Below are 16,449 nucleotides of genomic sequence, written 5' to 3'. Positions count from 1 at the left end.
AGAAATAAGTGATCTGCGGTCTCTGAAGATGAATCATATAATGTGCAACTATCTTTACCCTTCCACCCCTATTTCGTTAAGTTGGCTTTGGTAAGAATTTTTCCATAGAAACTAAGATATGTAAAATATTTTATTTTCTTGGGCACCTTGATTTTTCAGATAATATTGCTAAAGAGTGGCCTTACTCCTCCATCTAGAAGAAATCAGTAGCACTATTTGGTTGTAAATTCAGTAGCTGACCACCATATCCATAGTAGAATGTCCTCATTAGTCATTAATTTAACATGTAACAGTTCTTGCTTCAGAGATACATAGTCTAATCTATTACAGAGTGACAGGGTGAAGGGCAGATCATCATTTCTATTGACAATGTCAAGGGCCTCCGCGATCGTGATTTTTTTGTTTGTTGACAAGAGAAATAGTAGAGGGAATCTTACTTTCAGAGGGTGAACCGACAGCCAAGAATCAAGCCAAAATGAGATATGTGTTCCATTATCGATTTAAAATCTTACCACCAACTTTTCAAAAAGCTCAACAACAGACAGAACTTGTTTCCAAAATGATGAAAGCTGCTGTTGGGGTATCATATGGAATGATATCTGTTGGTGATGGTAATAGCGCACCTTTACAAGAGTGCTCCATGGCGTTGGTATGCCTGTGAACAGTTTCCACCACCATTTACATACAGAACAGAATTCGGTTGAGAATTTTGATACTGGTTACTACCAAACCTCCAAATTCTTTTTATCTGCACACTGTGGACTAATTCAGTAAACAACTACCAGATTTAGATTTTTGTGAGTTGTTCCAAAGAAATCTACGTTGAAGTTTATCAATCTTCCTGATAATCTCAGTTGGCAAAATAAAATTGGATGCCCAGAATGTCACAAGTGGCATGATGACAGCATTAAAAAGTGTTATGCAGCCTGCAACGGAAAGAAATCTATCTTTTCAATCAGCTAGTTTCTTTATAATTTTTTTCTAAAAGTGGAGTCTAGTCATCTTTTTTGAGCTTGCAAACATGTAAAGGCATATCCAGATATGTAAGAGGGAAGGTTGATGCTCTACCCAAGACAGCGGCTTTCTATTTTGTGTGCTTTTTCTGAATTCCCACGCTCAGGATCTTTGATTTTTCAAAGTTTATTTTTAAATCTATTAAAAGTTCAAAGGAGTAAAGGATAAATTTCAATGTTGTGATGCTCTTTCTTTGTACTCCACTGAATATGAGAGTGTCATTAGCAAATTGGAGATTTTGAAGGTGTCCAATGACTGCCTTGTTGCCTATGTCTTCAATTAGTTGGTGCGCAGATGCTGAACTGAAGATCTGATCTAGCATATCAGCCATGAGAATGAATAGTTAGGGAGAGAGTGGATCCGACCCTTTATCGCAAATCTCGACAGTGTTTAAAAGACTTCCCCAAAGTTTCGTTTATTATTATCAAAGATTTCACCATAGAGATGATGTCAAAAATTCAGTTGCATCATTTATCCCCAAAACCTCTAGCTTTTAGAAGGTCGAGAAGCAAAAGCCATGCTACATTGTCAAATGCTTTTTCAAAGTCAAGCTTGTAAAGAATTTCTTTATGTTTGAGAGAGATTGCCTGGGATACGATCTCATTTGTAGTAGCAAAATTGTCAGTCAAAGTTTTGCCATGGATGAATACTGATTGGGTTGAAGCAACTAACTTATCAAGCTTAGTGGTAAGTCTTGATGATAGGACCTTAGATATGATCTTAATGATTTCATTTAGTTAACTGATGGGAGATAATCTTTGACAGCATAGTCCGAGTCTTTCTTTGGGATGAGGGTAATGTAGGAATAGTTGAGTCTCTCAAGACTTGTATGGTGGTTATAGAAACTCTGAAAAATCTTGATGAGATCGTTTTTAATGATACACCAGCAGTGTTTGTAGAAAGCAAAGGAGAAACCGTCTGGTCCTGATGATTTTTGGGATGCAAGCCGAAAGACCACCTGTTTTATTTCATCTTCAGTGAAAGGCAAGTCCAATTCATCTAGTTGGATTGGTCCTTCTGGATAGAGTGACTGCCAATCAACTCTGATAAGAGGTTGTTCAAAGTTTCTTCTCAGCTTAGTGAAGTGGTCATAAAAACAGTGATGCAATTGTTGGAGATCTGTCGTCACCATGTCGTCATGTTTTAATTCTATGATGGTATTTTTTCTCTTTCTGTTGCTAGGCCAAAGGTGAAAAAATCTAGTACTTCGGTCACCACTATTAAGCCATTGTGTTCGAACTCTCTACCGTCATAGGAGTTCTTCTTGAGTTAGCAGTAGATCTAGCTTATTCTTCAAATTAGATTGTTCCTCTTGTTCGGACGGGAGAAGATTTCGTTTTCCTCCTTCGCATCCAAGGTGTTGATTCTTTCTAGCAACTCATTTTTCTGCAAAAGGATGTTTCCAACCTCTAATTGATTCCATGCCTTTAATTTAGATCTTAGTAAGCGAAGTTTCAAAATAAGAGTTGTAATGGCATCGGATGAAGTAGGCACCATGTCCCACCAACTTTTTTTCATGTTGTTGAAACCTGCATGAGTGAGCCAAAAATTTTCAAATCGAAATGGTTTAGTATGAAAAAATTTACCTTGATATGGAGGGCAACAATGCAGAAGGAGATGGGTATGATCAGATGTGAAGTAGACAAGAGTAGTGAGGTATGTCAGTGGATATTTGTGCAACCATTCAATAGAGACAAAATAGCGGTCTAGAGTTACCAAAGTGGGGTATTCCCTGAAGTTGGACCAAGTGAACTGCTTGTTTGAAACCCTAATTTCAGTCAGACACTGCAAATCAACAAACTCTTTAAAAAGGGCTGAAGTTGTCTAGGTGCCCGCTCCTCTTTTACGGTCTGCTGAAAATCTTGTAGTATTGAAGTCACCTAAAAAGATCCAAGGAAGAGGGATGTCTTCTTTCGTAGAGATAAGTTTTGTAAACAATGATCGACGTTCTTGATGGTTGTGGGGACCATAGATATTAGAAAGCAACCATGCAAACTGAGTACGCTTGCAGGTAAGGCGGATGGTAAGAGAGTAGGCACCTTTCTTAATCAAATTTCCATCATAATCCCTATGATCCCAGCATGTGAGAAGGCCTCCTGATAAACTTATTGTATCTTTTGCTAGCCATCCATTAAGACTGGCACCACAGATTGATTTTTGCAGTCTGTCATCCATTGCATCTTGTTTAATTTCTTGTAGGCATAGAATCAGACATTTGGATCTTTTTATGGTTTCCCTAATAGTCCTCTTCTTATTGGGTTTGCTAGTGCCTCTAGTGTTCCAACTTAGAATTATTTAATAAACAATTAATAACACCTAGGCCATGGTTTGGGAAGGGTCAAAGGAGAACTGTATTTCAGGAGTTCCACAGGGAGAGAGAGCATTCATAAAGATCCAAATAGGGATATCGAAAGACCCACTCCGTAGATGGGGGGGGTGGGAGAGTACAAAATATCAGAAGTGAATAGTACATACAAAATGTTTGAGACTTCCAAAGATAATTCTTAGGCCAAACATACCCATAGCATCCAAGATCATTTTGCAGTAATTCCACAAACTCGACCAAATATCTTCCCACATCTCTGAACTTCCAGCTCCTTCGTTTTTTCACATGGGTTGGGCTCTCCACTAGTGTCGAATAGCAATCTATACTTCTTCCCTATTTCTAAGATCTGGGCATCAGTAAAGGAGATAATGAAGAATATATCTGCTATTGCAAGTGACTTTTCCACTAAACCGAGAGATTTAATCTTCTTTGATCTGAGACGGGCCCTATGTTTACATGTGTTGGTAGTGGAACTTGCACATTCTAGAGTGATCTTACTGATGATTTGGTAGGAGTTGGTGGATATCTACTGCTGATGTTGAGGTCTTTTGCAAGCTGCAAGTATTTGTGAAAAGACCTATTTAATCGGCACTAATGAATTTTTTACAAGAAAGCAACGTTGCTTGACTATTGGTCCTATAGCCATACACTCAAATGTTAGTAGGTAGTCATTATGAAGGTCATTGGGCTTTTGCTAAACCTGAGTCTATGGTATCTCGATTAGGTGAATGATAGAATATTCAGATTTTGAATTTGAATTTGAGAAAATTAGATTCATTGTCCTATGTTTAAGGACTAGGGATAGGATTGTGGCTGGTTTTGCTCATGTGTCTGGCCTCAAGAAGTAGGCATGAATTAGCGAGGCAGATTGACGGCCAATCCAAGTACCTGATTTGTTGTTTGTCATTATGGCGTTGGATGCTTTCACAGCATGCTCCAACACCAACATTGGGCTACCACTTTCTATCCGGGGTTGGGAGGCTTGTCTCTTACCTGAAGAGCTATCAAGTGGTGTAGCCGATCTTTTCGTATTTTTCGGTTGCGATGAGTTACCCCCTGATCTGAACCAAAAATCTCAATCTTCATCTTCATTATTCGAGTTTCCCACGGAGGAGAGTGAGCCTGGTAGGGTTAGCTCAAAGATAAAGTTAATGCATTTTTGAACATTATAGATAAAAGGATCCACTGAAATATTGATCGATTTTGGAATATCCTCCACATCCTCAGATAAGAAATCCAGATCAAATGATGTGAGATCTTCTCATTTGAGATAACTTTTGCTTGCTCTGTGGGGTAGTCCAAAGGAGGAGATGATTGTCTCCACTGCATGTGAGTTCCAACAAATGAGTGGAAGATTAAATAAACTTGCACTAACCTTAAGTTTGAGTTGATGTGGGACTCCGACCTTGAACCTATCCCAATGATTCACCTAGAGAGAAAAACCATTGCCTCTAACATGGCCTCTAACATGGCCTTCTATCATTAGCCGATGAACAACTTCTTTAGATGGACATGCAATAAAGAAAGAGTTTGGTTCAGCTAATTTCCTCATTGTCCAGATGCCATGACATTTGCTTTATGGATTAGGGCAGTTTGAACATCATCCTCCTTAATCTGTCGTCCTAAAGCTTTGATACGAGTAGCTTGTTCCAAGTACATCTCTGTATCCTCCATTTTTTGAGTGATAAAGACAAAAGCTTTGTGTGCCACATAATCGGTAGCTGATGAAGTGTGATTGGAAAAATTTGGGCTGATCATTGTTTTCCTAAAGGCATTGTGCCTCCCTGTCGAGTGAGTAAGCCTAGACTACATCTAGGTTGGTGCCTCCCATTGTTGCTTCTTTTGACTAGCAGAGCGATTAATCTTGCATAAGCGAGCTCTCTGGCCAAACTTCTTACAAACAAAGCATTTTATAGGGTTGCGGTAGTGCTCCCATGAGTGGTCTTTGTCATCGCATCAGAAACACTGACCTTTAGGAAATGGCGCAAGGTGGAGAGGATAGTTTGGGTGTCGGTGTTCAGTTGTCGAGGCTAATGGTGGGGTTGATCGACAAAGCTTTTGGCCAAGTTGCACTGCTTTGGCATAAGATCGGTATTTAGAGTTTTCTGCATGAGAACTGGGATGATCTAGGCTTTCATTGATGAGTGAGGGAGGGTTGCAACTTTCGGTGCCATTGCAAGGGGTCCTTCATGCCGGTATAGCGGGCATTTGCAGTCTACAATGCCATTCCCCTCTTGATATCGTAAAGATATAGCTTCCTTCGAAGGAAGCTAGTCTTTTCGTGCAATCTTTGCGGAGTATATTTGATATCGAGGAAGTGAGAGACAGATGGCCAGGTGTCACTATAGATGGCGACTCCAGGCTCGAGGACATGGGAAAACCAGGCAAAAGGTGTGGTAGTCCCTATTTTTGCTAAGCAGCATAAGGCTGGTGGTTTATAATGATGGGTGATCTATTGTACGATGAGCGAATGAGGGCACTTGCCGATATGGAGGTGGGCCCAAAACCCCTGCAGAAGTGGGAGGTTGGCGTCTAGTTGCTAGAGGTTGCTGCTGTCTCAAGGGAGAAGAAATCTGCAACCTAGGTCTCCAACCCAGTAGAATGGCATTCCCTCTAGTGGCAATGGAGCAGCGCCGATGAGAGTCTTGGTTGTTGCTTAGACCTCCCACCGGAGAGGTCTTAAGGTGCTGATGAGGATGGGCTTTCGTCCTATGATAGTGGTTAGGAAAAGTGGGGTTTGAAGGGGATGGAAGGAATGAGTTTGGCTTATGGTGTGGGAGTTGGGAGGAGGTGCTCGGACTTCTCACTCTAGAATCACTGGAGCTTCTATCACCTACCATCGCTGGAGCTTTTCGCTCTTACTTTATTATCTAATATAATAAAAAATGGATTAGGTTTTCTCTAATTTTTTTTTATAAAAAAAATAAATTATATTCAATAATTTAGATCATCGAAATAAGATTCCTAGTATCAAATATAGATTTGACTTGATTTGTGAGGAGATGCTCTCGAGTGTAGTCATGTTCAACTTGCTATATGTCTGTGCGTGTGTGTGCATTACGTAATACATATGTGTGTATAAAAAATTTAACAAAAAATGATAAAATAATAACTTTTATAACAATTAATAAGAAAACTAAAATATTTTTACTAGTTAAAAATAATTTTTTTGGTTGACAGGGATATCGAGACTTAGAAGAAAGTTGAACTATTAAAATGTCCAAGACTTTTCTTCTCCTGGATCATATTCAGAAAAGGTTTGTGGTGGTTGAGAATCATTTATTGCCCTCCACAATTATATTGCTTTCTCTTTTTCTTATTTTCCTATTTTAGAGCCTATAATAAATCTTTAACTTCATCATCCTAGCCAGACTTCTAGTACGACTGCAGTGGGATGAAGTTTCCTTTTCTATTTAAAGCAAGAAATATGATCTTATTTTGTTATAACAGACATTCACCAAAACCATCATTTTATATCTTAATTAGCTAGACTTTTCATCTGGCTGGCAAGGATGAATCTTCTATTTCAAGCATAAAAAAATAGTGTTATTTTATTATGACAAACTTCAGCAAAATTGTTATTCGATAACTCATCCTAGCTGAGTTTTTGGTTTGCCTGAGATTATATATATATATATATATATATAAGCACTAATTTTGATCCAAAGTTTTGGTTATAGTGTTTATCCATTATAATGTTATAATAGTAATTATTTATCTTAAGATGTAGTATATTAACTTTTTGTTATTAAAATTTATCATCCTCTGAAAGAAAAATGACAAGTAAAATCTAAGTGTTGAAAATAAAGAGTATTTCATTAGAAAATGGACAAGTAAAAGTATAAAAAAACCTTCCAAGATTAATGCTATTGAATGTTTCAAGGAAAATAATTGCTCCACCATATCTAGCCATTAGATGGCGTGTAATGGCCTTCACTAACCATTATAAATAAAAAACATATAATGATAAAAAATCGATTTATATATGATAACCATTTATAGGAAGCCCCTTTGTTTTTAGAACTAGAATACCGAATATTTTGCTCTTGGCCTTGAGAAATCAAATTCATAATTCTAACTCATGAGTAGCATAAATCAGCATTTGCTAAATCATCGTGCTACAACTGAATTAACAATAACCTTATATGAATTAAAAATTAATTAAAATATTATGATTTATTTTTAAAAATTAAATTTACACTTTAACATCAATTGTCAATTATCTGGTAGTAAAATAATTGCACAGAATTTATTTATACATCAAAATAAATATGATAATAAATGAGAAAATTATAGAATTAAAAAATAATTTGATATGTTTAATTAGTTGGCACGTGCAATGTTCGTGCCACTCGAGTAGTTTTTTTAAGATTGCTCTGCTCATGAGTTGCTGCAGTTCATTCACAAAGGATTCATATATAGTTAAGAATTAAAGCAATCGTCCCCTCATGCCACATGACATGCCAGTGGTGCTGGAAGTAACTTTGATCGTAACATTGCGTCGTAGCCATTTTGGTCTCAGTGATTGAAGTTTTCTTATAAAGCTTAAACATTTTTTTTAATGGATGAAGAGTGAAGGTGATGAAATTGTCACGGGCATTTTGTCCTTTTGACCATCTAATTTATCAAATATCACGTTTGTTACACAAGCCAAAAAAAGTTGGGATACTCATGTATCGAGGCGTCTATCTCTTCATATTTACGAAATACCACTTCTAATCCTCCACGGCCTCCTCGCCCACCGGCTTAATTCCTACCACCAGTGGATCACAAGAGATGGCACCATCTTGACCTTAGTTACAACGGACTTGGCTTGGCTGAGTGGAAGACGTGGGGGGGTGGGGATTGCATGGACATTTGGAGGAGAGAGGAGGCCAGGGGCAGTTGAGAAGGCCGAATTAAAGACATGTCAAGCTCCCAGCTACAGATGTGTGTTCGAGATGCAAGCTGCAATTAACTGCAGCCCTACGAACAGCTAAAGCTGGAAGACTTTTTATCGGAGGGATACTGATGACCACCTTTCCGGCTTGGTTCACGCAGATCGCTTGAGCGCCCATGTTTTGCCCGCGGACAGAATTCATATAAGATGTTTTTTTTTTTTTTTTAAAAGATGCATTAAATTAAATGAAAATAGTTACATCCATATGAATCGAAGATAAAATATTAAAATACTGAATCAGAAGATTAGCGGAGGAAATCGCAGCATAAATTCTATATGGTTCACCATATAAAATGTCATCCAGTCAGCAGCACCATATTAACTGCTCTATAAACATATGAAGTCTTAATAAAAAGCAATGGTCATGTCATTCTCCAACAATTTTATAATTGTGGATACGTTCTACCATGAGCAAGAGGACGATAAGATGGTTCTTTTACAATCCAAAGATATTCATTTGGTTTGCTAGAAGTAGAACGCAGAAAGTGTGGTTAATGAAAAAAAAATCCCTCTTGTTTGGTTAGTGTTTTCAAGAAAAGAGATTGGAAGAAAGCATTCCCATAGAAATACAATTCCCATATTTCATGGGAAAGAATATATAGGTTTTTGGCTTTTCTATGAGATGGGAATAGGAGATTATTTTCTAAAATATCTTGAAGTCATTATAAGACCTTCGACTGAAATAAGCATTCTTTCCATTATAATGCCTCAAACTTTCTTTCACCACAATCTCCATCCAAAGATACTCTTAATCATTATAATTTTTTATTTATAAACAATGCTAATGTGTAGAATAGGATAATTTTTTTCATATTAAAGATATAATATATATTTTTTAATAAAATACGTGTTCAACTAAATATACGCCACTCTATCATGATTAGTCAAATATGATATAATCATTTTCTAATGCGTCATATTTTTAACAATCGGCTTTCCATAAATAATATTTCATGGAAGAATTAGATTTTTTTTTTGAGGGAATGTTTTTCTCCCTCTTTCCTAATCTTGAAAGTTTAATTATTGTGAATATTTTTGTGGGAGCATGAAGAATGTGTGGAATCTTGATGCGTAGCGTTAGCATAAGATCCCACTTTTCCCCTCCCCCACCCTCCACCCAACCCGCGCTCTTTATCGTGCACCCGCACATCCTAGGGTACAATTTATTTCATGCTTGTGCCTATACGTACAGATGGGCCAATTCACTTTCTGAATTTTATACTGCCACCTTTGCTTGTTTGGACGGACCTTATTGAAAATGTTGAATATACTTGTCAAAGCGCTTGATCTAATTTGCATATCTACTTTTTCATCAAAAAATAATTTGCATCTCTACTTAGCTGAATGATCAAAATACACATATGAGCACTGTAATCTAATTTTTGTACTAAAAAATGTGCCATAATTGGATCATTTTTTTTGGTACTAACCAAATTGTGATACAATTATAAATACACTTGAATGGGGTAAAACCATTTGACATGATTTGGGGACTTGAGCTAGAGATGTCACATTTTGCGATCAAAGCCATCCATCTATTGTGTGGTGCCCTGTGCTAGGATAGAGCTCACATGGTATATCAAAAAGTGCTCCGCGGAGCATATCAACCATGTCCGATCACAAGTTATCATACGATATATGAAAGATTAGGACTAATCTCTTCAATTTAATCACAAAAATAGAGAGAATACGAAATATCTTCGGCGCCATCAAGAGAATGCTTTACCATGGTAATCAAGAACTAAAATACTAGAAACTTGATTAGAAAGATTAGCTATAGACACCCATAATATAGATCCTGTATGGTCAGTCATATAAAATGCCATCTAGTCGATAGCATTATTAGCTTCACGATAAATCTACGAGATCTTAAAAATAGTCCAAGAACGCAACATTCACCAACAATCCTTTAATAATAGATGTCGACTACTATCATCAATTGGTGGATCAGAAAATCATCTAAACACTGCTATAAAATCACCCTTCAAGGCTTCAACCAAATATACGAAGCAGATAGAATATATCAAACTCAAAATGCAATGCTTACTATAGAAACTGTAATGTCAAAATTTTGAATTCTCCTCTGCACCAGGCCGCCCCCCCCCTCTAACCCCTGTTTTTGTTACCAAAAAAAGAAAAAAAAATGAATTCTCAAATATCCTAAATCCTATTATTTTTGGGTATAGAGTCAAACTAGGACCAAAATAACTATTCAAATGAGAAATAATTGCACGATAGATTTCGGATGCAAGACAATAGTGAATTATAGCCACTTGATACTATTCCTTTTCATTGCGCTTTGGATTCTAAAGGTGGATTCTAGGGTTGTGTTTGGTAGCCAACAATCTATTCAAATTGCTAGTAATTTAATGTGGTAATCTAGATTACTGCATTTGGTATGTTTTTTGGACGATAATTCAGATTATCTTGGCAATTCAGATTACCTCATGGGAGGCAATCTGAATTATCTTGGGAAGGGATGGCTATTGAGATTACCATTTTTTTGGTAATGTTGTAATAAAAATTTTGGATAAAATTATCTCTCAAAATAATCACACAAAACTTATTGCCCGACTCTCCCCCCTCCCTCCTCCCCCCCACCCCCTTTTGTGTGTGACCCCGACCCGTGACTCCTCCATCTCCCTTTGCCTGCCCGCGGCTCCTTCGCCCTTGTCCTCCACCACCCCCTTATGACTCTTTCACGCATGTCCCCACCACCTCCACGGCTCCACATGCGCCCGTCCCCTCCCCACCTTCTCCTCCAATGTCTACGGTTCTCCACACCCCTCAACCCGTCACTTCTTCAAACCACCACCACACCCATATCACTTCCATTATTTCTCATCAAGAAAAAAGAAGAACACCAGAGCCACATTATTTAGAGTATTTTAAAAATTTGATTTTGTATTATCATTAATCTGATTGTCATACCGAACATGTCAATCAAGATTTTCAGTAATTTTACTGTAACATTATTTATATATCAAATATAGTAATCAACATTACTAGTAATTTAATGATGATAATCTATTTTAAAAGTAATCTAAATTATCATTCAAAATTGTCTGGTGATGTACGTGCCCACGCTATGGGGGAAGAGCAGAAGGTTGATAGGTGGGTGAGTAGTATTAGCCATTAAAAGTCGCATTGACCCATCCCCGGAGTCTTATCGCCTAATTGCATTTCTCTCTCATGATAGATTAATTACATTAGGTATACCTTGTTGGGGGATGCTCCCAAGGAATTTATTCTCAATATGCAGGTTGACCTTGCTGGCGAAGGAGAAAAACAGAAGTTTGTTTGAAAGCTGCAGTAGGGATGGCAATCAGAATTGGTCAGGCAAGATACGGACCGGATAGGATATATAATGGATCAAAAGTTTGTCGATCTGAATTCGATTCGCTTATTAAATAGATAAAAAATTTACATCCAAATTTGATCATTTTATTAAATAGATACTCTACCTTGATTTACAGTGAATTGAAATAAGTTAAATAGGTTAAATGATTGGGCATTCCCATTCGTAAGCTGTAGTCAAACTTGCAAGTTGAATATATTGAATCAATATGAATATCCTGAATGAAGGAACATCGATGGACAGAAGAAATTTTGGATAACATCAATAGAAGGAAGAAACTTGTATTTTTGTTGGCCAGTGAGGTCCGCCAGCATTTTGTTTTTCAGAAATCACCAACTTCCTTATCATGAATTATTGTTGGGAAGTGAGTAAGAATGAGATTTTTGTATCCTCAAAATATTCATGGAAGCAAATTTCAAACCCTCTTGCAGTGATTGGCGAAATGGTTTGGCTCTATTGATAGTTTCTCAAAGATGGACTACCATGCATAGGGATTTGGTTTAGTTCGTTTGGTTTGCTGAGTCCATGGATGACGGTTAATTTGCTTGTTGTTGGCTTCTAGCATAGGAGATATTGGGTTGCATGCATTTGGTTTCCATGCAAGGGTATGTTGAGGCTTGATTGGCCGTAAACATGGGGGTATTCAAAGTAGTGACATGATGCAAAAATATAAAAGTCCAGCGTGAAAGAAATTGGATGCTTGAGCTAGTTGTGGGTTTTCAGAGTGCAGGCCCATGTTGTGGAGACAATGTTTTAGTGCTGAGTGATTATGCTCATCAATAGCACGAGTAGGGGAGAGCATGTGAAAATGAAGGTCTACTAGTTATTAAAGCCAAGCGACTTAAGCTACATGCTTGCAACGCTCCATATTAATTGTGATATATGGTACCCACATCAATGAATTCTTTGTTTGCATTGGGCAATCTGTTATTGGATCATGGAAGTATGGCGACTTCAATGTTAAATATATCAAAGAGCCTAATAATTAAGTAAAACAACCTTATTGGCTTCTGTTGCGGTTAAGGGCTCGTAACTTGGGCAGATTGGTCTCTGCTACTACGTACGTGAGATATTATCTGCTTCAGCCTCTAACCACTATGGCACAGAGCCATATAATTTTGTCCTTCAAAAAAGACCTCATGGAGGAGAGAATGTCTCATCCCATATAAATCAAAGTCCCCCTTGACTTACAACTAATGTGAGAATAACGATGCCCTTTCTCTTACACCACAACATAGCCCCCTAATTAAAAAAGACTCTGGATAAGGTTGTGGGAGGTCCACCTCAGTCTGTCGGAGGCACATCGGCCCCTTCCTGGCACATCAATATTATGGTTAAGGGCTCATAGCTCGAATAAGTCGGTCTATACTCCCATGTATATGAGGTATTGTCCACTTCAACCTCTGGCCGCTATGGCGCAGGGTCTCACAGTTTTCTCCTTCAAAAGATGTCTTATAAGAAAGAAAAGGTTCCATCTCATATAAGTCAAAGTTTTTCTTGACTCACAACTAACATGGGACTAATAGAGAAATTCTTTATACACCGCACTCGATGTAGAAAAAATACACCATCCCACCTGATTGAGCCATATAGCCACCTCTTTCCAATGCACATTTAATACTTATAGTATGCTCTTTCATTTAAAATTTTGAATGATGAAAATGCCTTTCTTCTTTTGAAAAAATTATGATATCTTATGGCCATATTATGATATGCTGTAATCAAATTATGACTTCTTGCACTAGAAGTCATAATTTACCCACAGGATGTCATAAAAAAGGAAAAGATATTTTCATCATTTAAAAACTCATAAATTTTTAATAACAAAAATATCATTTCCTTTTTATGACTTCTGGAAGAAAAATTATGACATCCTATGTAGGAAGTCATAATTTGATTGTAGGATGTCATAATATGGCCACAGAATGTCTTAATTTTTTTCAAAAAAGAGAGACATTTTCATCATTCAAAATAAATAAAAAAGCAGAATTGCAGGCATTAAATGTGCATGAAAAAGCATCATAAATTTTTAGTGATAAAAATATCCTTTCCTCTTTATGATTTTTGGAAGAAAAATTATGACATCCTGTGCAGGAAGTCATAATTTGACCGCAAGATATCATAATATGACCACAGGATATTATAATTTTTCAGAAGATGAAAGATATTTTTTTATCATTCAAAATTTTAAATGAAAAAGCAGAACTACAGATTTTAAATGCGTATTAGAAAACGGTGGCTATGTGGCCCAATCAGATAGGGCCATGTATTTTTTCTACATCAGATGCGGTGTACAAAGAATTTTTTAGGACTAATGATGTCCTCCTTTGTACACCACAATAACTTCCTATTGGCTATAATGGCTGCTTGAAAAAATGAGATTTTAGGGTCTGCAAAGGGCATTGGACAAGAAAGTGACCTCCAAGACGGTAGTCCAAAAAGAGATACAACCACACTATATCACCACTTGAACCTTCGTTAGCTAAATAAATAGTTGATTGGTTTCCTTCCTAGAACATGAGAAGCTTTAAACACATGAATAAACTCTTCTCAACTACTTAATATCTCTAAGGAGAGCAAGAAGATAAGGTCCAGAATGTAGGGGTTGGACTTTTTATCATAACCTCAATGGGGCACCTATTTATGAGCCTGACATGTTCTGTAAGCCTCTTTTAACACAAGTGACAAGAGATAAATTCCTTATTTAAGTTACTATTTTGAAAGATAAATTCTTTATTTAATTTTCAAAATAGGAAATTTATTGAGAAGAGATAGACTCCTGCAACAAACTACCCCTTTTAGTGATAAGAAGGAATCCTCATCTCTCCCTCTCCCTCTCTCTCTCTCTCTCTCTCTCTCTCTATCTATCTCTGAGAAGTAGAATAAATGCAGATGTAGACTACCAAGAGAGAGAGAGAGAGAGAGTTAGAGATACCCAGCCATACAAACAGCACATTGCCATTTCGTGGTATTGAGCTAGTGAGGGTTTCGACATGAAGCCCAATCATCAAAGTAGAGGCCTAGGGAAGCAGGCGTTGAAGATCTTGGAGTCGCTCATTAACTGCTTCCTTCAAGTAAATGATCCATTTGACATTTCATTGTTCTACAAGAGCAAAATGATGATGTGAAGACCGACATAGGGCCATGCAAGTAACTTCAATTGGTCTTTTGGGTGATGTCTTAGATCATTACAAATGAAATCAGACTAACTAGGCTCATCATTCATTTGGACAAAGGGATACTGTAAGATGGGCCTTTTAGGGCCAACCATAGGTTGATCTTTGTGTTTGTGATTAGATTTAATTGAATTTAGACTCTCAGCTTGATGAGAGTGCTAGCTTAAACGGGAGGGTGGGCAAGGAGTTATGAGGTCTTATGTTTAGTTTCAACAATTGGTTGAAAGTTAGAGAGATTTTTAGTCTTACATTGGTTGGATATTTGGGAGATCTTAATACTATATCAGTTGCACACTAGAAGGATCTTGGATATTTTATAGAGCCAATGAATCTAAATGAGCCTCTTAGATAAGGTTCTGAGACGTTACATTTTATCCATTGGATGGCCATGCTTGAACCTCTTTCCAAATATAATTGTTGAAAAAAGTAAATATTAAATGTATTGAAGAAATCGAAAGGTCATTTTGTAAACTTAATTGAAGTGGCAGAAACCAAGAGTCACATGAAAATTCCAAGAGTCACATGGGAAATCTAAATGATAAATTTATTAGGAGAGTCAAAAGGTCATTTCTTATACCTATAAATAGGTGGTTGTTGTAGAATGTATGGAGTGGTGAAGTGGTATCAAAGAACAGAAAAAGAAAAGAGAGGGTTTGTGAGAAAAAGTTGTACTGCTTTATTATTTTATATAGTTTCTCATACTATTGTTATATGTTCCACCACCATTACATATTCTATCAAAGTGGTATCAGAGCTCGGAGGTTGGAAATATGTCCAACAGCATACAATTTTCCATTCCACGACTCACCACCACCAATTATGAGAATTGAAACATCCAAATGAAGGCATTGCTAGGCTCCCAAGATATTTGGGAGGTTGTTGAAAAGGGATATGAAGAACTCCAAGATGACCGCGCACAAATGATGGCACAAAGAACGATGCTTGTCGATCAAAGAAAAAAGGACAAGAAGGCTCTTTATTTCATCTATCAAGGGCTAGATGAAGCCGGATTCGAGAAGGTTGCTTGTGCCACCAACTCGAAGCAAGCTTGGGAGATCCTCGAGAACGCTCATAAGGACGTTGAGAAAGTGAAGAAAGTGCGCCTCCAAATATTGAGAGACGAGTTCGAGACTTTAAAGATGAAGGAAGCAGAATCCATCTCGGATTACTTCACAAAGGTTCTTTCTAATGTAAACCAAATAAAAAGAAATGGTGAGAATATAGAGGACAAGCGTGTGGTGGAGAAGATCCTAAGATCCTTGGATCAGAAGTTTGACTATGTTATGACTGCAATTGAAGAGTCCAAAGATGTGGATACTATGACAGTTGATGAACTCATGGGTTCTCTACAAGTCCATGAGCAGAGGATCTTGATGCGGAAAGAAAAACCCTTGGAGCAAGCCTTGAAGTGCAAGCTCACCATCAATTAGAAGAAGGATGGTCCAACTAGCGAAAGCAGTCAAATAAATCACAGTCATAGTTATACCCACGGATATGGTCATGGACGAGGCCGTGGATGAGGATGAGGTTCCTTTGGATATGGCAGAGGAAGAGGAGGCACAGGAGTCTTACCTAATAAAGAAAGCACACAAGGTCCCTCTGGCGGAAGAAGGCAATGAGGTTTCTCAAGAGGAGG

At 37.4% G+C, this 16,449-nt stretch overlaps 1 protein-coding gene across 1 annotated transcript; it reads left to right on the top strand.

Annotated features, from left to right (window-relative positions):
* Window positions 1-15,652: 15,652 nt before the first annotated feature.
* LOC105037540 (uncharacterized) lies at window positions 15,653-16,243 on the top strand. The gene has a single exon (XM_010913191.1). The coding sequence runs from the start codon at window positions 15,653-15,655 to the stop codon at window positions 16,241-16,243; it is 591 nt and encodes a 196-aa protein (XP_010911493.1).
* Window positions 16,244-16,449: the final 206 nt, after the last annotated feature.

The sequence above is a fragment of the Elaeis guineensis genome, chromosome 6 (assembly GCF_000442705.2).
Source record: "Elaeis guineensis isolate ETL-2024a chromosome 6, EG11, whole genome shotgun sequence".
In the NCBI taxonomy this organism is placed as follows: Eukaryota; Viridiplantae; Streptophyta; class Magnoliopsida; order Arecales; family Arecaceae; genus Elaeis; species Elaeis guineensis.
The sequence above is the reverse complement of the archived record's forward strand: the minus strand, read 5'-3'. Positions and strand labels throughout refer to the sequence as shown.